Consider the following 23,581-nt stretch of genomic DNA (forward strand, 5'->3'; position numbering starts at 1 on the left):
GATTTTTGACAAGGGTACTAAGTCTAATCAATGAGGAAAGAATAGTCTCTTCAACAAATTGTGCTAGGAAAATTGGATATCCACATGCAAAAGAATGAAAGTAGACTCCTACTTCACACTACATACAAAAATGAACTCAAAATGAACCAACAACCTAAATATAAGAGCTAAAACTACAAAATTCTTAGAAGAAAACATACGGAAATACCTTCAGGACCTTGTATTAGGCAATTCTTGGACTTTACACTAAAGGCACAAGCAATAAAAGAAAAAGTAGATAAAATAGACTTCATCAAGATTTCATCCAGAAAGTGAAAAAAGGGAAGGAGACTTGGCCCAATGGATAGGGCGTCCACCTACCACATGGGAGGTCCACGGTTCAAACCCCAGGCCTCCTTGACCCGAGCGGAGCTGGCCCATGCACAGTGCTAATGCACACAAGGAGTGTCTTGCCACGCAGAGGTGTCCCCTGCATAAGGGAGCCCCACACGCAAGGAGTGTGCCCTGTAAGGAGAGCCACCCAGCACGAAAGAAAGTTCAGCCTGCCCAAGAATGGCGCCGCACACACAGAGAGCGGACACAACAAGATGACACAACAAAAAGAAACAGATTCCGGGTGCCGCTGATAAGGATAGAAGCAGTCACAGAAGAACATGCAGCGAATGGACAGAGAGAGCAGACAAGATGGGAGGGGAGGGGAGAGAAATAAATAAATCTTTAAAAAAATAATAAAATAAAGTCTGTGGTTGGGAGGGTTCCACCAAAAAAAGAGAGAGAGAAAGAGAAATCTAAGCTATAGTGACAGAAAGGAGATTATTGATTGTCTGGGGCCAGGTGCCAGAGGTGGGGACTGAGTTAAAGGGATATAAAGGAATCTTTTATTTTTTTTAAAGATTTATTTATTTAATTCCCTTCGCCTCCTCCAGTTGTCTGTTCTCTGTGTCTATTTGCTGCGTCTTGTTTCTTTGTCCGCTTCTATTGTCGTCAGCGGCACGGGAAGTGTGGGCGGCGCCATTCCTGGGCAGGCTGCACTTTCTTTCGCACTGGGCGGCTCTCCTTACAGGGTGCACTCCTTGCGTGTGGGGCTCCCCTATGCCAGGGACACCCCTGCGTGGCGCGGCACTCCTTGCGCGCATCAGCACTGCGCATGGGCCAGCTCCACACAGGTCAAGGAGGCCCGGGGATTGAACCGTGGACCTCCCATGTGGTAGACAGACGCCCTAACCACTGGGCCAAGTCCATTTCCCAAAGGAATCTTTTAGAGTGATGGAAATGTTCTATGTTTTTTATTATAGTGGCAGTTATTTGAGTAAATAATTTTTTCAAAACTCAATGAATTATATAATTCATACATCTTATTGTATATTAATTATACCTCAATAAAATTGATTAAACACACAATTTGACCACTTCTCATTACCTCCTTATCTCCACTGCTACATCATGTGGGAACCACCCTCATCTTTTTTCTGGATTACAACAGCCTCCTAACTAGTTTCCCTGCTTCTGTCTTTGTCCCCTGCATTTAATTTTCAACACAGCTGTCAGAGTGATTCTCTTAAAACATAACTCATATCATGTCGAGCCTCTACTCAAAACCTTTCAGCAGCTCCTCCTCTCCATAAAAGTCAAAGCCCTTGCTGTGACTTACAAGCCTCACATGATCAGACTTCTTGGTCCAACTACCGTCCCCCATGGTTTTCTGCACTCCAGCCAAGGATGGCCTCCGTGCTGTTCTTCAAATGTAGCTGACACACTCCTTTGCACTTACCATTCCCTCTGTCTGAAATGGTACCCCTACCATCCACCCCACCCTGCCAACCTAGCCACATAGCTTGTTTCCTCACTTCCTTCTGGACCTTCACCAAAGGGCACCATTTCAGTGAGTCTTTCCCTGGCAACCCCATCTAAAATTGCAACACCTCCCCACATCACTTCTATTTCATTTTCTCCTTTCCGGCTTTATTTTTTTTCTTCCTAGGACTTATCTTATTTATATTATACAAATTTATCTTATTTATTGGCTTTCTCCCCTGTCAGATTGGAAAACCTAAGAGGGAAAGGAGTTTTATCTGTTTTGTTCACTACTGTATTGCCATATCTTAGAATAATGTTGAAAATAAATGTTGAACGAATAAATGAATGTATCTGAACAAATTCTAGCTTTTCCTTTAATAGTTACAATAAAAAGAATGATGCATCTATGAATCAACTGATACCTCATCTGTTTCAAAAGTTAAATAAAAACTTTAATGCATTTAAAGATACATATAGAAACTTGTTTTTAATTCTATTCAAGAATATAAGATCTATTTGCCATTGAGAACGTTTTCTCAAATTTGCAGAGATTTTCTTTTAAGCAAGGACCTACAAATATGAAATAACTTATTATTGCCAAAAAATAAATACTAAATAGTCTTATAAGGTTCTTTGCAAAAGGTAGATAAGCTCATGCTGCCTGCAACTCCCAAAACTATTAAAATGGAAAATAAACTAATCAATGTGGCAGTCTCAGAATGAAGGATCCATTTTAAAAATACATAAAGGTCTTATTTACTACCATTTAATCATTCAATAGAGGCACTGCTCATTTTACAAGCAAGTCACATAAGTATGGGAGTGTTAAGGGGGAGGGGAGTTTAACATAAATTATTTAAAAGTAAATCAGAAGGAAGAAGTGCCTTTGCTCTAGCAATCTATTCCCCCTTAAACAAGCAAATAATACAGTTTCTGGAAGTCCAAAGGAGGTGTCTCCCTAGTAACTGCAGAAGAGAGAATTTCAAACTGCAGTCTCCACCTACATCCAGTATTTCTCTTACCTGAAATTTATTAAAGTACTCAGCTTCATTCAAGTAGAGTTCCAGCAGGCGGGAATTATCTGCTCTGGTTTATGAGCAACATTGCATATTTAGCCTAAAAATAAAGTACTTAGGGCTTTCATAATAGGATTAAGAATGTTTTATGAATTTTAAGAACAATAGAAAATTTCAGGAGAGCATCATCATTTAAGCAGCTCTGAATAAATAATATGACCAACACAGTAAATTTTTTACATACAATCCAGGGAAAGCATTAGATATAGCACTGTTGATTGCATTTTTTTTTTTTTTGTCTTTATTGTATACAAGCTCCATCTTTTATTTCTAAGGGTCAATTTCTTAAACAAGACAATGAAAAAAATCACTCCAATATTCTAACCTAGCATGGAAGGATATTAGTTGCTTGAACACTTGGCATAACATATCTCACCACGGTATATTTCATAGCCAAAACATTTTAAAGCAATAATTGCATTCAGGACAATTTATTTAACATATATTTATCATGAGATACCTAGCATCTATCATAGTGCACTGCGATTTGTAGTTCAAAGAAAGTGCTAAAATCTCCAAACCTCATTTCTGAGTTTTTCAGGCTGTTTTAAACATAAAATAGAGGTTACTCTGGTTAGACAATATAACAAATATATTAGTGCCAAAGCTAACAGATACTCCTAAGAGACAAGAGGTACATTAAGGCAAGATCATTAAAATCAAGCTTTATTTACTAGTTTTAGAGTTTTCAAAGCAAGATGAAATGAGAATGATCATACAGTATCTTACCCCTTCTATTGGTGAACCATAGCATGCAATGCCGAAACATAGCAGTGGCAGATGGCATTGGTGTTATGAACTATAAAAAAGATAATAGCAGAGAAATGACATCTGGCAGACAAGACACAAAAATGCAGATGAAATGAATGCAAGCTTGCAGTTCTTGAAGCAAAGCAAAACCTTTAAGCCAAAGGTTGCTACTGGCTTCAATTTAATTTACATTTCAAGGTTTACGTAGACAAACACTGTACTGTTCACAGTCAGTCTTCAGACTCTTCATGCAGAAGCAGAATCATATTCCTCGATAAAGAAGATCAGCAACCTTCTGTATATACAAGCCAGCAGCAACAGCAGCCCATGACTCTTTCCCCTCACTGATTTTTATCCTTTAAATTTTTAATCTCCAATTGCAGCCAGATCCAGAGTCGTTTCAAATAGATCTGTATCCACTGCAGATAGATACAATTCCCTAACCTGCAGTACCACTCCATCCAGAACATTCCTGTGCACTTGCTCATGCAGGATGAGTTGTAAAACCATTCACATCATTCAGCAAACAACCCAAGAGACAGAAAGAAGCAGTTGGGACTTTTTCAGCTCACCCTGGAAATGGAAGGTTTTCTGATCAACAGTTATTGTGAAGGTGCTGTCGTCCTCATCGTCTATACCAATCACAGCTCCCTGTGAAACAAAGAGCAAAATCCCAATAAGGCAAACAATGACATCAGCAATATTCACTACTGCTACAGACCTGGAATGCTCAATGCAACCAAGACACTGGAAGCAGGCTAGACACAGTAAAGGGGAATCTGAGACTTTAGTTTTGCTTAAGGAAGAAGAACAATGGAGAAGTGATGGTAGAACACTATATTATAAAAGGGCATGGATGTGCTTGGGGGAAGAGGGGAAAACAAGACGAGTAAGAATCTGTGTTTAAGAGCCAGCCACTGAGCCTTTCTGAGCTTTAGATTGCTCTCTAAAATGTGAGTCAGAAACCTGCATTTCACCAAGTTTTTGTGAGTCTCAGAGAAGGCAGGTGCTTTATTTCAGCCTGCTTCTGTGTTTTACTTGTTAGTGCAGAAATGCCAGGTGACACTTGCTTCAAAACACTGTCCCAATAATTAGTCATTTCTTCCCAGATGCTCCTGTAACCACTTGTACTCCCTCGGCTATTCCATTTTTCACACTATACTATGATTACATACGTATATGTCTGCCTCTTCCCACTGAACCACTATAGGTCTTAGACGTCAAGGACTATTTTACTTATCTTAACACATGGCACTCAGGTACACAGTACATATTTTTAAAATAAAAGCATGAACAACTCTGGGGGGGGACTTGCATTTATAAGTTGGTTTTGGGGGGAAAGTTGTTAGAGTGGGTTTTTAAGATTTATTTATTTCTCCCCTGTCCCTCCATTGTCTGCTCTCTCTGTCCATTCGCTGTGTGTTCTTCTGTGTCTGCTTGTATTCTCATTAGGCTGCTCCAGGAACTGATTCTGGGACCTTCCAGAGTGGGAGAGAGGTGCTCATTCTCTTGCATTACCTCAGCTCTCTGGTCTGCTGCATCTCCTATTGTCTCTCCTCTCTATCTCTTTTTGTTGCATCATCTTGCTGCGCCAGCTCCCTGCATGGGCCAGCACTTCTGCACAGGGCAGCACTCTGCATGGGCCAGCTCACCACACAGGCCAGCTTGCCCTCACCAGGAGACCCTTGAGTATCAAACCCTGGACCTCTTATATGATAGATGGGAGCCCAATTCCTTGAGCCACATCTGCTTCCTAGGGTGGGTTTTAAGCCTTTATTTTTCTATATTCGACTATGTGGAGCATAGTAAAAAAGCAGAAATTAAGGGAAGGACAGAAAGCTATGCAAAATAGGGATTCTACTGGTCAGGATACTTAAGAAGTGTCTTAAGTATTTCACACAAAAAAAACTAGAGAGACATGGGATGAGCCAAAAATGTCCCATATTGGTAACAAGAGAAGCAGAATGCCACAAAGAAAACCAGAACGCTTGCAGATAAAGGATGAAAAGAGTCAAAGGGTCAAAGGGCCAAAGAGCCTAATTCCATGAAAAAAGGCTACTCAGAGGGACTATTCCAATCCCAGAAGGATTAGTTAATAGAGTCGAATTTTTTTCAGTTCTTCCCAGAGGATGTCTGGATGAACTCTCTCTCTATCCAAATCCCATCCATCTGAATCACTAGAATATTCCTCACTTCCAGATTGGGAAAAGGAAAGAGTCTCCAGAGAGTATATAGTGACTTATCGAAGGTCATGCAAAGAGTTGACAGCAGAACCAGAATCGGCTCATCATTGGCACAATCCTACTACAGACATAGCTTATTGGGTAATCATGTATGGGGAGAAGCATATTCCAATTAACTTAATTTTGTGGTAACTGAGTTACCTGTAACTTACCATATATCAAGTATTTGCTGAGCCACAATTAAATACAAAAGTATGTGCTAGATATAGCTGTGCATCATATAACAATGGTTCCTGCCCTCAAGAAAATTATATTCCAATGGAGACGATAAGACATGCAAAGAGGTGAGCACAGTACAAGGAGAAAAGTTCCACATGAATGAATCTTGGAAACATTATGCTAAGCAGAAGTCAGTCAAAAAGGACGACATATTGTATGATTTCCTTGAAATGTCCAGATTAGGCAAATCCAGAGACAGAAAGTAGATTAGTGGTTGCCTAGGACTAGGGGTAGAGCGGGGATGGAGGTGGTTGGGGTGAAATTAGGGGTAACAGTTAGTGGGTACCAGTTTACTTTATGGGATATAAGTGGAGGGGGTGTAGCTCAGTGGTTGAGCACATGTAGGAGGTCCCAGGTTCAATTTCCAGTGCCTCCTTAAAAAGGGGGGGTGGATGATAAAAAGTTCTCTAAAATTGATTGTGGTGATGGTCACACAATTCTGTGAATATACCAAAACCACTGAAATGTATACTTTAAATGGGTGAATTGTATGGTATGTGAATTTTATCTCAATAAAGCTGTTGTTTTTTAAAAGTGATCTCCCCACTTGCCTCACTCTCACCCCACTCCAAATTATCTGTTTTTCTTTTCAGGTCCTTTAATGTAAGTTCACCAGTCAACATGGATAGACTCTCCACTCCCACCACATTCCACTACCACAAGTGTGCTCATTCTAATTCGGAACTATTATTTCAAGTTCACCAGCAGTTTTCCATCCTCACTGTTATTGCAATAATTCAGGCTCCCATCACTTCTTTTTTTTTCTTCTTTTTTTTAAGATTTATTTAATTTTTTATTTCACCCCCTTACCTTCCTCCTGCCCTGCTGTTTTTGCTTTCTGTGTTTGTTGGAAACTGAGGCACAGTGGTCTCGCAAAGAGAGACGTGCTGTTTCCATGGTTATGCTTTTAACATAGGAACGCAGCAATTAAGACTTTCTGGTCAACAGGACAAAGCTGTCCGGGGCAGGGAGAAATATGAGCAAACACACTTTGTAGTTTGAAAAGAATACTAAATCTTTGTACTCTGAGATAAGTTCTTTAATTTATGAGTATTGTTAATGTGTAGCTACACTGCTTGTTATCACGATAGCTTGAGAATATATAATGCCACTTGTAGAAAATAAAGTTGTCTGAGGAGTCTCTACTCGCAGACCCCCTGATCCTAGCAATCTCTCTCTCTCTCTTTCTCTTTGTTTCTTTCTCCCTTTCCTCTTTCTTTCATTCCTGATACCCTTCAGGCCCAAATCTCCAACATGTGTTGTCTTCTCTTCTCGTTTTCTCTCCTCTAGGATTCACCGGGATTCAATCCTGGAGACCCCTGATGTGGACAGAGGTTCCCTGTCAATTGCACCACCACAGTTCCTGGTTTCTGCTGCACTTCACCTTGACTATCCCCTTGTCTCTCTTTTTTGATGTGTCATCATCTTGCTGCATGACTAACTTGAGTAGGCACCGGCTCACCACGCAGGTACTCGCTCGCCATGTGGGCACGCTTTCTCTTCTTCTTTTTCACCAGGAGGTCCCAGCGATCAAACCCAGGTCCTGCCATATTGTAGGTGGAAGCTCTATCACTTGAGTCACATCTGCTTCCCCCTTCACTTCTTTTTTTTAAATTTTTGAGTTACTGGGGACCAGGGATTGAACCCAGGACATTGTACATGGGAAGCCAGTGCTCAACCACTGTGCCACATTGGCTTCCCTGAGTTGTTTTTGTTTGTTTTGTTGCTTGTTGTTCATTTTTGTTTTTTTTCACACCGGGCACCAGGAACTGAACGTGGAACCTCCAATGAGGGAGGCAGAAGCATAACAGTTTGAGCCACATCTGCTCCCCTCTCATCACTTCTCCTTTGATAATGCAATCTGCCTGCCTCCAGTCCAGCTACCTTTTAATCTACCGTCCTTGAGATTGCTCAAGTATTATTTTGAAAGCACGCTCTTACAGGAGACTCAGATTTTTAAATATTTCTTGGCTATCCATTAACTATTAGATAAAGTTAATATTTCTTCATAATGCCATTCAAGACTGTTCAAAATCTGTCTCAGCCAAGCTTTCCGCTGTTATCACCAACCCCCTTCTTATTCAACTCACAGAAACACTATATATACTCAGTTTCAACATTTCTTCCACATCCAGAAAAAACAAAACAAAACAAAACAAAAAAGCAATTTCACTTTTATGCCTTTCCTCAAGCTATTCAATTCCTTCCCATTTGCCAAAAAAAAAAAATCCCAAATCTCCCTCTAGCCACCAACCACCTCCTCTCTCAGTGCTTTCACAGAGAAGCTTTTTGAAACCTGGCCCTGCTCAAGATGAGGTTAACTTTCATCCACTCCTACAATCTAGCTTCCTTCCTCACCACTACACCAAACTGTTTTCACACAAGTCTCCACTGACCCACTTAGCCACTCTTTAGTCTTGTATTACAGCACCCCTCTGAAGCTTTTGTTGCTATTGCTGATCACTTCTTCCTTGAAACACATTCCTCCCTTTCCTTTGAGGCTTCACTCTCTTGGTTCTGTCTCTCTCCCCTCCCTACCCACATACCATGCCCAACTCTCTGACCATTCCCTCTCAGTCGACTTCCAAAGCTCCATCTATCCTTTAAATAATGAGGTTCCTTATGATTTGTCTTCAAATTGTCTTTTCATTTCAAATACTTTCCCTGGCTCTTATTTCTCACTAGTCTTCAAATATTTTGGTATCACTCTCACAGCTCCCCAAAATGTGATTTAAAAAAAAAGAATCCTTTCCCCAGAAACATACAAGTACACACAAAGTTTTACATATAGTTCTAGGGGGGTTCACAGATGCATAAAGCATGATCTTGAACCACCAGAGAGTCCCACAAATAACAGGATAAGGACTCTTGATTCACAATGCTAATGACTACCAAATTGGTATCTCCAGTTTAGTCTCCTTTTCTGAGTTCCAGGCCTATTTAACTTCACAAGGACACTCCACCTGGATTTCTTACAGGATACTCAAATTCAACCCACCCAAAAGGAATGAACTCCTTTCTCCCAATAGAAGTTTTCCTTTTCCCATGGCCCCCTATTTCAGTTAATGGTAATATCACACTCCTAGTCACACAATCCAAAATCCATCCTTGATTTCTTCCTTTTCTCCAGCTATCTCTATAACCAAAACTGAACTCATTATGTTCTCTCAAATATGCTCTTTCTCTTACGCTCTCCATCTCTGTAAATGGCCTGACTGTCCTCTTAGTTTCCCAAGTTAGAAACGTGAGCATCCTTCTTGAGACTTTCTTCTTGGCCTCTGCCTATAATCAAAATCAGTGTAGCTGGGAAGCAGATGTGGCTCAAGTGATAGAGCTTCTGCCTACCACATGGGAGGATCCAGGTTTGATCCCTGGGACCTCCTGGTGAAAAAAAAGAGAAGAAAAAGCATGCCTGCATGGTGAGCCAGTCCTCATATGGTGAACCAAGTGCCCACACGAGTGCCTGCATGGCAGCCAGTGCCTGAGCAGTCAGCCAATGCCCACACAAGTGAGTCACGCAACAAGATGATGACGCAATGAGAGAGAGATGAAGGGGAGAGTCAAAGTGAAGTGCAGCAGAGACCAGGAAGTGAGGTGGTGCAATTGACAGGGAACCTCTCTCCACATCAGAGGTCGCCAGGATCAAATCCCCCTGAATCCTAGAGGAGAAAGATGAGGAGAGAAGAGAAAAAGAGAAGTAGATACAGAAGATCACACAGCGAATGGACACAGCAAAAAGAGCAGGGCAGGAGAAGGGGAAAAAAGTCTTTAAAAAAAGGCAGTGTAGCTCAGAACGTTGCCATCTTAATTAGGCTCCTTCCCAATAATCCAGTTACATATCTTAACGCACTAATACCTGATCCTGCACTCCTGCATAAAACCTTCTATGGTTCTCTCTAGCACCTAAACTGTGCTTCAGAAATATTTCTATCTAAGTACCCTTGGAAGTTTATATGGAAGAAACCATCTGGTCTATACCACACTTTTCCCCTTCTGTACTTAAAGGCTTCTTTGAGGACTTTTGAACTTAGCTAACAAACTTCTACTCCAATTGATTTTGTGCCATTATCCTAAGGCTTCTCCAGTATATATACAAACATTTCATCTGCTAGTCCAGCTTCACATTTTCTTTGTTCAACTCAAACAAATTTCAACTCCATTTTCCTTCAGCTACTCTGTCCCCATAGTAACACTCTAAACCAGCACTGTCCAATATGATAGTCACTAGCCACATGTGAGTATTTCAATTTAACTTTACTTAAAGTTAAAAACAGTTCTGGGAAGCAGATGTGGCTCAAGTGATAGGGCTTCCGCCTATTATATGGGAGGACCTGGGTTTGATCCCTGGGGTCTCCTGGTCAAGAAGAAGAAGAAAAAGCCTGCCTGCATGGCAAGCCAGTGCCCATGTGGCAAGTTAGTGCCCACATGGTGAACTGAGTGCCCACGCTGTGAGCCCGTGCCCGTGCAAGTGAGCCACGCAGCAAAATGATGATGCAACAAAAGAGAGACGATGGGGAGAGTCAAGGTGAGGCACCGTAGAAACCAGGAACTGAGGTGGCACAGCTGACAGGGAACCTCTCTCCACATCAGAGGTCCCTAGGATCGATTCCTGGTGAATCTTAGAGGAGAAAGATGAGAAGACAAAAAGAGAAACAGATACAGAAGATCACACAGAGAATGGACACAGACAGCAAAAACAGCAGGGTGGGGGAGAGGAAAGGAAAAATAAATCTTTAAAAAAACAAAACAAAACAAGACAAAACAGTTCCCCAGTTGTACTAGTCACATTTCAAGTGCTCAATAGCTACATGGGCTACAGTACTGGACAGCAAAGATGTAGAATACTTTCATCATTGCAGAACATTCTATTGGACACACAACATCAGACCTTGGCATCACAGATAATTAAGCCACAGCAAATGCTACCAGTTACTGAACATTTTCAGTGATTCAGGCAATACAGAGCATTATATACACACTGGGGGGGGGGGGCGACTCTACACTGAAATATAAAATGTCTAGAAACATAAACAAATCCTAAGTATACAGCTCAATGAACAGAAGCACTCCTTGTAACCCCTTCAGGCAACATAATATTTGTAAGATTCATTCATGTTGTTGCATGTAGCAACGTTTTGCTCATTTTCCCTACTATATATAGTATTCCTCTATATGGATATAATACAGTATTTATCCATTTCACTGTAGATGGACATTTATGTTGTTTCCAGTTTTAAGTTATTAGAATGATGCTATTAACATTCTTGTTCATATCTTTTGTATACATATGCTTGTATTTCTATTAGATATAAATCTAGGAGTGAATTTGCTATGTCAATTGCTTAAACAGTGTCAAATGGTTCTCAAAAGTTTCGATTGCTTTACATCTTCATTAACACTTTTTTACTTTGGTCATTCTGGCATACTAGAGATGTCTCATGTTGGTTTTAATATGCATTTGCCTGAAAACTAAAATGAAGTCAAGTATCTTTTCATGTTTGTTGATCATTTGAATACCCTCTTTTAAGAAATAGTTCTAATTTCTTGACCATTGACAAGACTGAACTATATTTTTCTAATTATCTGTAGGAGCTCTTTATATATTCTGAATATGAACCCTTCACTGGTTAAGAATTAGGCAAGTATCTTTCCCACACTGTTGCCTGCCTTTGTACTCTCATAATGTCTTCTGATGAAAAGAAGCTCTTAACCTTAATGTAGTACAATTGATTTTATACCTCATGGTGAGTGCTTTCTGTGACTAGTTTAAAGAAGTTTCCTATTCCCAAAGCCATGGAAATATTCTCCTATATTATCTCCTGGAAGTGTTTACATTTGGAAGTCAGGTAGAGTAAGTCCCCCAACTTGGTTCTTTTCAGCCTTTATAAAGTATAAATCAACATCATTACCATAGTCACTACAATAGTCCTCCCCAGAGGGGCAGGTGAAAGCAAGGCACCATCTCTGCTGGAGTCTGCTGACTGAAAAGGCAGGAATCAGGAGTGGGTAACCTTGGCTTGGCCCTTTATAAATTTTAGAATCTGCTTGTGGAGTTCCATACACACACACTTACTAAGATATTGACTGGAGTGCCTGGGAACAGACTGGGATTGCTATTTATTTAGGTGATCTTTTATTTGAATAATGTTTTCTAGTTTTCTGAGCAGAGGTCTTGCTCATCTTTTGTTAAGATTACACCTGACGGCGGCGGACTTGGCCCAGTGGTTAGGGCGTCCGCCTACCACATGGGAGGTCCGCAGTTCAAACCCCGGGCCTCCTTGCCCTGTGTGGAGCTGCCCATGTGCAGTGCTGATGCACACAAGGAGTGCTCTACCACGCAGGGGTGTCCCCCATATAGGGGAGCCCCACACGCAAGGAGTGCGCTCTGTAAGGAAAGCCGCACAGCGCCAAAGAAAGTGCAGCCTGACCAGGAATGGCACCGCACACACGGAGAGCTGACACAGCAAGATGATGCAACAAAAAGAAACACAGATTCCCGTGCTACTGACGACAACAGAAGCAGACAAAGAAGACACAGCAAAACAGAGAACAGACAACAGGGGTGGGGGGGAAGGGGAGAGAAATAAATAAAATAAATCTTAAAAAAAAAAAAAAAAGATTACACCTGGACTGTGGTTGGTGCTGGGGTTAGTGGGTGTATATCCAGGAGACTTGAATCTCTGGGCTGTCCATGTGCCAGCTGGGCCCTGAGCCTCAGTGGACTTACAACCTCCAATTCATTGGACTCACCCAGGAGAACTAACAAGGAGGTGAGGATAGACAGCCACCACACAAAGGAACCAAGAGAGTCTACAACTGCAAACAGGAGAGTCCCATCCATCAGCCATGTGGGATTGAAGGCCCCCCCCTTTTTTTTTTAAGATTTATTTTTTTATTTATTTCTCTCCCCTTCCCCCCCAAGTTGTCTGCTCTCTGTGTCCATTCGCTGTGTGTTCTTCTGTGTCTGCTTCTATCCTCAGCAGCAGCACCGGGAATCTGGGTTTCTTTTTGTTCCATCATCTTGTTGTATCAGCTCTCCATGTGTACAGCACCATTCTTGGGCAGGCTGCACTTTCTTTCGCACTGGGCGGCTCTCTTACAGGGCGAACTCCTTGCACATGGGGGACACCCCTGCGTGGCAGGGCACTCCTTGCGTGCATCAGCACTGCTCATGGGCCAGCTCCACACGGGTCAAGGAGGCCCAGGGTTTGAACCACAGACCTCCATGTGGTAGACGGACGCCCTAAACACTGGGCCAAGTCCGCTTCCCAAAGACCCTTTCAATTAAGAGGTGGAGTGGGCATCACCATCCCAGAGTCCTCAGGATTAGGGAATAAAATATGGACTAGAGTGGACTTACTGGTATTCTACTAAAAAATTATTGAAATTCCAGCAATGGAAGAACTTACATCATTGATGTGGAAATGGTAGCCACTGGAGTTGCTGAAGGCAGGAAGAGAGAAGAATAGGTATAATACAGGGACATTTTCAGGACTTGGAATTGTCCTGAATGATACTGCAGGGACAGATGCAGGACATTATATATCCTGCCATAACCTACAGAATGGACTGGGAGAGTGCAAACTACAATGTAAACTATAAACCATGCTGTGTAGCAGTGCTCTAAAATGTATTCATCAATTGAAATGAATGTACCACACTAATGAAACAAGTTGCTGATGTGGGGAAAATGGGGGATGTGGGGAGTGAGGCAAATAGGAATCCCCTATATTTTTTTAATGTAATATTTTGTGTGATCTATGTATCTTTTAAAAATAAATAAAATGTTTTTAAAAAAAAAAAATTATACCTGAATGGTTGGCTTTCTAAATGTTATTGTAAATATTCTGCTTTTTAAAAATTCATTTTCTAGTTGTTAGTATATATTGATTTTTGTATGGCGATCTTGTACAAATACCTCAGAAATACTGCAGGTTTAGTTCCAGACCACCACCATAAAATGAATACTGCAATAAAGCAAGTCACATGAAATTTCTGGTTTCCCAATGCATATAAGAGTTATGTTTAGACTATACTACAGTCTATGAAGTATGCAAAAGCATTACGTCTAAAAATATAAATGTATATATCTTGATTAAAAAATACTTTATTGCTAAAAATTATAACCATTATCTGAGCCTTCAGTGAGTTGTAACCTTTGTGCTGGCTGATGGAAGCACTTGCCTCAATGCTGATAGCTACTGACCTATCAAGGTGATGAATGCTGAAAGATGGGGTGGCTGTGACAACCAAATAAGATGATGAAGTTTGCCACATCGATTGACTCTTCCTTTCACGGAAGATTTCTCTCTAGCATGCAATGCTGCTTGATAGCATTTTGCCCACAGAACATCCTTCAAAATTGGAGTCAGTTCTCTCAAATCCTACAGTTGCTTTATCAACTAAGTTATATAGTGTTCTAAATCCTTTATTGTCATTTCAACAATGTTCACAGCATCTTTATCATGTTCAACTACCTTCTTTGCTCGTCTATAAAAAGCACCTCCTCATCTATTAAGATTGCAGATAAGATTGCAGAAATTCACTCACATCTTCAGGTTCCACTTCTAATTCTAGTTCTCTTGTTATTTCTACCAAATCTGCAGTTACTTCCTCCAAGAAGTCTTGAACCCCTCAAAGTCATCCATGAGGGTTGTAATCAACTTCTTCCAAATTCCTGTGAATGTTATTTTGACATCCTCCAATGAATCATTAACGTCCTTCATGATATCTAGAATGGTGAATCCTTTTCAGAAGGTTTTCAATTTGCTTTTCCCAGATCCATCAGAGAATCACTATCTGTGGCAGCAATAGCCTTACAAACGTATTTCTTAAGTAATGAGATCTGAAAGTCAAAATGACTCTGATCCATGGGTTGCAGATTGGATGTTATGTTAGTAGGCATGAAAACAACATTAATCTCATCATATGTCTTCATTGGAGCTCTTGTGTAACCAAGTGTACTGTCAGTGAGTAGTAATATTTTGAAGGAATCTTTTTTTCTGAGCAGTAGGTCTCAACAGTGGACTTAAAATAGTCAGTAAACCATGTTGTAAACAGATGTGCTGTCATCCAGGCTTTGTTGTTCTATTACTAGAGCACAGGCAGAGTAAATTTAGTATAACTCTTAGAGGTCTTAGGATTTTCAGAATGGTAAATGAGCACTGGCTTCAACTTAAAGTCACCGGATTCATTAGCCCCTAACAAGAAAGTCAGAGTCTTTTTTTTTTCAGGTACCAAGGGCCAGGGATTGAACCCAGGACCTTGTATGTGGGAAGTTGGTGCTCAACCACTGAGCCACATCAGCTTACCTGAGTTGGCTTTTTTATTTGTTTTTGCTACGTGTTTGTTTTTGTTTTTTTTTCAGGAGACACTGGGCACCAAACCCAGGACCTACCATGTGGGAAACAGGTATTCAACCTCTTGACCCACATCCACTCCCACAGATTATCTTTTTTTTTTTACGATTTTTTAATTTTATTTATTTCTCTCCCCTTCCTCCCCCCTCCCCCAGTTGTCTACGCTCTGTGTCCATTCGCTGTGTGTTCTTGTATTCTTGTCAGCAGCACCGGGAATCTGTGTCTCTTTTCGTTGCATCATCTTGCTGCATCAGCTCTCTGTGTATGTGGCACCACTTCTGGACAGGCTGGAATTTTGCATGGGATGACTCTCCTTACGGAGCACACTCCTTGTGCATGGGGCTCCCCTACACGGGGGACACCCCTGCATGGCACGGCACTCCTTGTGCACATCAGCACTGTGCATGGGCCAGCTCACCACATGGGTCAGGAGGCCCTGGGTTTGAACCCTGGACCTCCCATGTGGTAGGCAGATGCTCTTATCCGTTGAGCCGAGTCCACTTCCCCAGATTATCTTTTGAAGCTTTGACGCCAGGCACTGTCTTCTCCTCTGTAGCTATGAAAGTTCTAGATGGCAACCAGATGATTTTTCCTGATTTTCTCTCTTCCCCTTCTTTCTAAGCACACTGACATACTTCAGACAAGAACTGCAATCTGGTGTCAAAGAGAGAAGATGGTTTTGCTCTCATGGCTTAGAAAAAAAATAGAATTCTGGCTATTTTGAAGCCAATTTCCCTTTGCAAGAAAGAAGTGGCAAATGGGCTAATGTACTGGCTCCAAAGACAATAAAAAAGAAATGATGATGACCCCTAGCCAGATTGCTTGGGCAGCCACTAAAAGGGCAGTAGATAGTGCTAAGAATACACAGCACAGCTCCTCCCACTATAACTCCACAACCACATACTTTCTCTCTCAGCTGAAATGATAGTAGAAGTCTATCATATACGCACACAACACATTTAAAACATTCTCTGAGATTTGGACAGAATAAGTTACTACTCTTTTTTAGAGAGTGGGAAACAGATTCAAGGAAGTCAAAAAATTTGTCCAAGGTCCACAGCTAAGGGGGAGAAGAACTAAGGTCTTACAACTCCTGATCCAAAGTCCTTTCTTAAATTACCTTCAACACACTTATAATTTTTTTTTTAGGAGGTACCAGAGATTGAACTCAGGACCTTGAACAAAGGAAGCAGGGACTCAACCACTGAGCTACATCTGCTCCCTAATGAGAGTTGGGTTTTTCGTTTGTTTTTGTTTTTTAGGAGGTACTGAGGATCGAACCCAGGACCTTGTGTGTGGGAAGCAGGTGCTCAACCACTTGAGCTACATCTCTTCCCCTCAACACACTTATTAATTACCTGCTCTGGGCCAGGAACCATAATAACCAAGGAATAAAAAGAGGAATAAGATACCCCACTGCCCTCCAGGAACACAGAGTTCTAGTTGGGAGAGGAAAGAGTCAACAATTACTATGCAGGGTCCAAAGGACAAAGACACAAAGAAGCACTGGGGCTACACAAGGCTTGAGCTCCAGGATGCTCACCAATGAAGATACTACATGGAAGAGCAGCTGCTTTGACAGCAGCCTCTAGCATCATTTATTCATTGATTCAATAAGTGTTAATATTGAGTTTTCTAGATACTGTTCCTGGTGCTAGCAATAGAATAGTGAACAATCTTTCCCCTTAGGTGAGCAAACCCAGTTCTAAGAAAGAATCTTAAGGAAAGCGACAGGTATCTTTCCCTTATTATCAGATTTTTAAAAAGTATATAATGCTGTATTGCTAGTGTCTTTATGTGAATGGAAGAACTATATTCTTTCATGTTTTTCCAATAGTTCTACAAATTGGAAAGTCAAATCTAGTCAGACGGCTATGATGGTAATAAAGCACAACAACAATTTATAAAAGTCCCCACATATTAAAGTCTTCTATTGAGAGATGAGTTTATTCCATTCTCATTACACTTATTTTTTCACTTTCAAAGAAAAGGGCTATAATTTAGAGATTTGGGTGCTGGTCTTTAGAAGAAAGAAGGTCCTATTTGTCTTTGCATTGTCATCACCTGGCACATAGTAGGTGTTTAATGAAGTTGAACTACTGTTTCCCTAACCTTTCAACAAAAGGTGTATCCCATAAGACATCAAAAAGAGCTCTAAAGGAGGCTCTCCTCTACTCCTGGCCAGGGCTCTATCAGGAGAGAGGACAGACAACAATATTTCTTTCCCACCTCCCTCTAGGGACAAGTAGATGGCTATATTTCAAAGCCCTGGAGCATTAAGAATAAAAGCTTCAGCTTCATCAAATATAACTGGATATACTCGGCAAGTCATTGAAACTCAGAGCTTCAGTTTCCTTGTCCGTATAAAAGAGAAAATAATAGGGAAAAGGGCTTGGCCCAATGGATAGGGTGTCCGCCTACCACCTGGGAGGTCTGCAGTTCAAACCCTGGGCCTCCTTGACCCATGTGGAGCTGGCCCATGCGCAATGCTGATGCACACAAGGAGTGCCATGCCACTCACGAGTGTCCCCCGCGTAGCGGAGCCCCACATGCAAGGAGTGTGCCCTGTAAGGAGAGTCACCCAGTGCGCAAGAAAGCGCAGCCTGCCCAGGAATGGTGCCACACACAAGGAGAGCTGACACAGCAAGATGACACAACAGCAACAAAAAAGAAACCCAGATTCCCGGTGCCACTGATAAGGACAGAAGCGGTCACAGAAGAACACACAGCAAGTGGACACAGAGAGTAGACAATGGGAGAAGTAGGGGGGGAAGGGGAGAGTAATAAATAATAAATCTTTAAAAAAAAAGAGAAAATAATAACTACTGTAAAAACTAAATAAGAAAACATATATAAAGCAACTAAAATGTTACCTGGTTCCAGAAGATGCTCGATGAACAGTAACTTTTCCTACTAAAGTAATTGTAACTTAAGCCTCAGTTGTAAAATGAGGGAAATAATACATCTAACAAGGTTACAGTAAGGAATAAATCAAATAAAAAGTAGAAATTATACTGAGAACAATGCAGCCATTAAGCACAAAACAAAACGCCAACTATTATTATTGGTAAAATGACATCAGAATAAAAGAGGAAATTTGAACATGGACTGTATAAATGGTAACAGCATGCTAAATTTCCTCAGTCTGACCTGGTAGTATATAACTATATGGTGATTACAAAGGAGAAGAGAATACCCTTGTTCTTAGAAGATACATGTGAAGTATGTAAGGGATGAAGTACAACTAATTACCAAATAGCTGAGAAGAAAATACACACATATGCATGATTATAAGAGACACTCATAAAGCTAACGTGGCAAAATGTTATCAATTTAGGAACTAAGTAAAGGGTAAATGGGTGTTCATTTTAACCTTGGAACTTCTGTGAAGGTCTGAAATTTTTCTAAATAAAATGTTGGAAAGGGGAGCCTAAACTACACATCATCTCAATACCCTTTCCTAACCCACATGCTATAACCACAATTATCATTATCAGGATATCTTTCAGAGACCATTTACCATATTTGTTTAGATTTAGCTAAATAAAAACTATTTTGAAGAAAAAGTAAATTAAAAGATGAAAAGTATCAGATAAAATAAAATTTTATCAAGAATCTCAAGTTATTCACTTTTATTTTTCATTAAAGCCAAAATATATTAGAGCATATGTAAGAGCTGGATAGAATGACTTACTTTAAGAAGAAAAGGCAATATTTCCTTCCTATCTAATATCTCATTTCATTCTCAGAACAATGAGTGAGCGGATTTTGCATCTTTCATATCCTTCATATTGCTGTGCACAATATAACTTTTTTTCCACGTCCGGTGGGTAATGTGCCAATGTCATAACAAGATTGGAGGGAGGCACATCTCACACAAGAGCATGAACACCCATTCAACATGCTTATGAACCACAAAAGGATCCACAATATAACATTTTTAAAGAAATAAGACATTTAAACACACAGAGACTATAACACATGCCAATCATCTAACCCATTTTGCAATATTTTCCTCATATTTTTAAAAGAAACAAAACATTAGATAATTAGAGATATAGGTGAAAGCCATTTGTCCTATTCCACTTTTCCATCCTAATCAGAGGAAATGGCAATCCTAAAGCTGATACTTTTCAGCCAATGTTCTTAAAACTAGTACATATGAATACATCCAGTAATATATCATTTCACTTTATATATCAAATTGCTTTGCATTTTTCACTCAATATTGTTTTGAGGTTCATTCATATTTGAATGTTTATAATGTATGTATGTATTCATATTCATTTTATCTGCTATTCCGTTATATAAGTATATCATGATTTATCAATTCTCCTCTGTACAAACATTTATTTTTACTCTTTCCACTTCCAACAATGCTGTAATAACCATCAATGTAAATGTCTCCTGGTTAACACTTTGGCAAGAACATTTCAAACATACACTCTGAAATAGAATTATGGGGTCAGAGTGTTAGGGATACCTTCTACTTTTTAAAATACTACAAAACTGCTCACTTGAGTGATTATACTAACTTAAATCCCGACCTGCACTATATGAGATTTCCTACATCCCGACTCACTGGCCAACACTAGGTATAATCAGACTTTATAAATCTTTGGCAATCTGATGAAAATAACAATTGTCTTGGAATTTTAATTTGCATTCCCTGATACCACTGATTATAAGAATCTAGTCACATTTATTGTCATTCTTGTTTCCTCTTCTATAATTTCAGTGTACATATCCTTGGTACATTTTCATATTGGGTCATTTATCTTTTTTAATTCATGTATAGGAGTACTTTATATTGTCTGGATACCAATCATTTGAGAGCTGTATGTACTATAAATATTTTCTCTCCTACCCATGGACTGTCTTTTCTTTTTCATTGTGAATGTTTCATTTTTCAGTGTGAATGTTGTCAAATCCACTAATCTTTGCTATAATGGTTTGTGCTTAAGACATCCTCCTCTACCCTGATGTCATAAAGACATTCTTCTATACTCTCTTCTAAGTTTAAAATTCCATTTTTGTGGTGATGAATGAACAACACTGTGATTTTATTAAAAGCCATCAATTATACAGTTTGGTTAGATCATACAGTATGTGAATATATCTCAATAAAACTACTTAAAAATAGCAGCTGTGTACAGCAAGGGAAGCATAGAGAGGTTAAGAGGTGATTAATTTTGTCTTTTTTCGTTATTATTGAAATAATGAAAATGCTCTAATAATGATTGAAGCGATGAATGCACAACTATGTGATTATACCAAATACCACTGATTGTATACTTTGGATGAACTGTATGCCTTATTACTATGTATCAATAAAATGAATTTGTTTTAAAAATTCATATTATGTCTTTAATACCTCTGATTTTTTGTGTGTGTATACTATAGCATGAACTAGGAAATAATTTTATTTTTTCCACTCAGCCAGTTAACCCAGTTCCATTTACTGAGCATTAGGTCTGATTTGTAATGCTCTATTACATACCAAATTCCAATATATTTGTGGTTCCATTCCCAACCTCTCTTCTGTTTCCCTATACCAATACCATACTATATTTTGATTACCATAGCTTTATAAAAAGTTATCTAGAGTGTCAAGTCACCAACTCCTTATTCTTTAAAATTTTCTTGCCCATTAACCATTTTATTTACTTTTTATTTTTAAGATTTATTTTTTATTTATTTCTCTCCCCTTTCCTGCCCTCTCCCCTACCAGTTGTCTGCTCTCTGTGTCCCTTTGCTGTCTGTTCTTCTGCATCTGCTTATATTCTTGCCAGCAGCACCGTGAATCTGTGTCTCTTTTTGTCGCATCATCTTGCTGCATCAGCTCTCCGTGTGTGCGGCCCCACTCCTGGGCAGGCTGCATTTTTTTCACGCTGGGCGGCTCTCCTTAAGGAGCGCATTCCTTGCGTGTGGGGCTCCCCTACGCAGGGGACACCCCTGCGTGGCATGGTACTCCTTACACACATCAGCACTGCGTGGGGCAGCTCATAACATGGGTCAGGAGGCCCTGGGTTTGAACCCTGGACCTCCCACGTGGTAGGCAGATGCTCTGTTGAGCCAAATCCACTTCCCCCATTAACTATTTTAAATGACTTTTAGAATTTTCTTGTTAAGTTCATTCATAAGCCTAATTAGAGTTCGGACTGGAATTGCACTGTGTTTACAGATTAGGAAGAATGAAGATATATGCACAAGTAAGTCTATGCAGGCATGAACAAGGTAAAGATTTTACTTTACTCAAGTCTTTCGTCTTTCAACAATGTTTTATAATTTTTCTCCTTCAAAAGGACATGTATCTTGATATCTTAAAAATGCTATTATCCTTGTGAATAGAATTTTTTAAATTTTTTTACTAATTGGTTATGAGTATTAGAGGATCACTACTGTTTTTATATTAATGTCATATTCAAAACCTTTGCTGAAGGTTAGGCATTTGAGACAGTTTGATGCTTTTTATGGATCCCAAAAAAGATCAAGTCCTTAGAGCTGTGCATGTAAATCTATCACGGCGGCAGACTTGGCCCAGTGGTTAGGGCATCCGTCTACCACATGGGAGGTCTGCGGTTCAAACCCTGGGCCTCCTTGACCCATGTGGAGCTGGCCCATGTGCAGCACTGATGCGCGCAAGGAGTGCCCTACCACGCAGGGGTGACTCCCGAGTAGGGGAGCCCCAAGCGCAAGGGTGTGCCCCTAAGGAAAGCCACCCAGAGCAAAAGAAAGTGCAGCCTGCCCAGGAATTGTGCCACACCCACGGAGAGCTGACACAACAAGATGACGCAGCAAAAAGAAACACAGATTCCCATGCCGCTGACAACAACAGAAGTGGACAAAGAAGGCGCAGCAAATAGACACAGAGAACGGACAACCGGAGTAGGGGGTGAAGGGGAGAAAAATAAATAAATAAATAAATCCTAAAAAAAAAAAGAAAGAAAGAAACACAGATTCCCATGCCACTGACAACAAAAGAATTGGACAAAGAAGACGACACAGCAAATAGACACAGAGAATAGACAACCAGGTTGGGGGGGAAGGGGAGAGAAATAAATAAATCTTTAAAAAAAAAAACCTACCATAGGTGGGAACTCTTCATTAAATTACTTCAGCTATGGGTATTTGATTGATTGCATGACCTAGGGTGGGTCTTAACCATTTTTACTGGAGTCTTTTATTTTTTAGATTTATTTTTATTTATTTCTCTCCCCTTCCCCCACCCCGTTGTCTGCTTTCTGTGTCCATTCGCTGTGTGTTCTTCTGTGTCCACTTCTATTCTTGTCAACAGCAACCAGAATCTGTGTCTCTTTTTTTGTTGCATCATCTTGCTGCATCAGTTCTCCATATGTGCGGTGCCATTCCTGGGCAGGCTGCACTTTTTTTGCATTGGGTAGTTCTCCTTACGGGGTGCACTCCTTGCGCATGGGATTCCCCTACCTGGGGGGACACACCTGCATGGCACAGTACTCCTTGCGTGCATCAGCACTGCGCATAGGCCCGTTCATCACAGGGGTCAGGAGGCCTTGGGTTTGAACCTTGAACTTCCCATGTGGTAGGCAGATGCACTATCCGTTGGGCCAAATCTGCTTCTCTTTACTGGAGTCCTTTATATTTGGAGGAATAAAGTCATAGACAGGAAAAAAGATGCAGAGACAAAGAGAGAGGTTCTGGAGGCAAAAGGCTGGAATCAGCAGAGAACAGAAGCACACAAAGAGGCCCCCAAGAGGCTAAGAGAGAAGGCCACAAAGCAAGAAAATGAAAACACAACCCCGCACTGTGCCCCGCCATGCACTTGACCACCCACAGCTGAGTTCAGGGAGAAAGTAAGCTTGGAGGAATAGGCAGAAAACCAGCAGAGCTGCCATTTTGTCTTACCACGTGGCATGAGATTAGGATCAAAAGCAGCCAAACTTTGGGGAGACAGCACCTCTGATAATGCCTTCATCTGGGTACTTTCACAGTCTCAGAACTTTAAGCTTTTAACCAAATAAATTCCCATTGTAAAAGCCAACCCATTTCTGGTATATTGCTCCCAACAGCTTTTAGCAAACTAAAACAGCATTCAAATAGTTTTTCTGTAGATTCTTGTGAATTTTTAATGCATTGGTATAATTTGCAAGAACTAATA

At 40.5% G+C, this 23,581-nt stretch overlaps 1 protein-coding gene and 1 non-coding gene across 10 annotated transcripts in view; both read right to left on the reverse strand.

The window, feature by feature from the left end:
* The window catches only part of OSBPL9 (oxysterol binding protein like 9), a 201,250-nt gene that overhangs the window by 123,166 nt on the left and 54,503 nt on the right, over window positions 1-23,581 (reverse strand). For 4 of the 9 annotated variants that reach the window (XM_004476492.5, XM_004476489.5, XM_004476487.5 and 1 more), the window contains exon 3: window positions 4,196-4,274. The exons of 2 other annotated variants lie outside the window; for them this stretch is intronic. In XM_004476492.5, the coding sequence (XP_004476549.1) occupies window positions 4,196-4,274 (79 nt within the window). Of the gene's footprint in view, window positions 1-3,602; window positions 4,275-23,581 lie in introns of those variants that run through there. 3 more of the 9 variants (XM_058303594.2, XM_058303593.2, XM_058303592.1) reach the window with 2 other exon arrangements.
* On the reverse strand, window positions 19,265-19,368 carry LOC111760009 (small nucleolar RNA U13). The gene has a single exon (XR_002793816.1). It is a non-coding gene; the product is annotated as a small nucleolar RNA U13 (small nucleolar RNA).

This window comes from Dasypus novemcinctus, chromosome 9, assembly GCF_030445035.2.
Source record: "Dasypus novemcinctus isolate mDasNov1 chromosome 9, mDasNov1.1.hap2, whole genome shotgun sequence".
NCBI classification, from domain to species: Eukaryota; Metazoa; Chordata; class Mammalia; order Cingulata; family Dasypodidae; genus Dasypus; species Dasypus novemcinctus.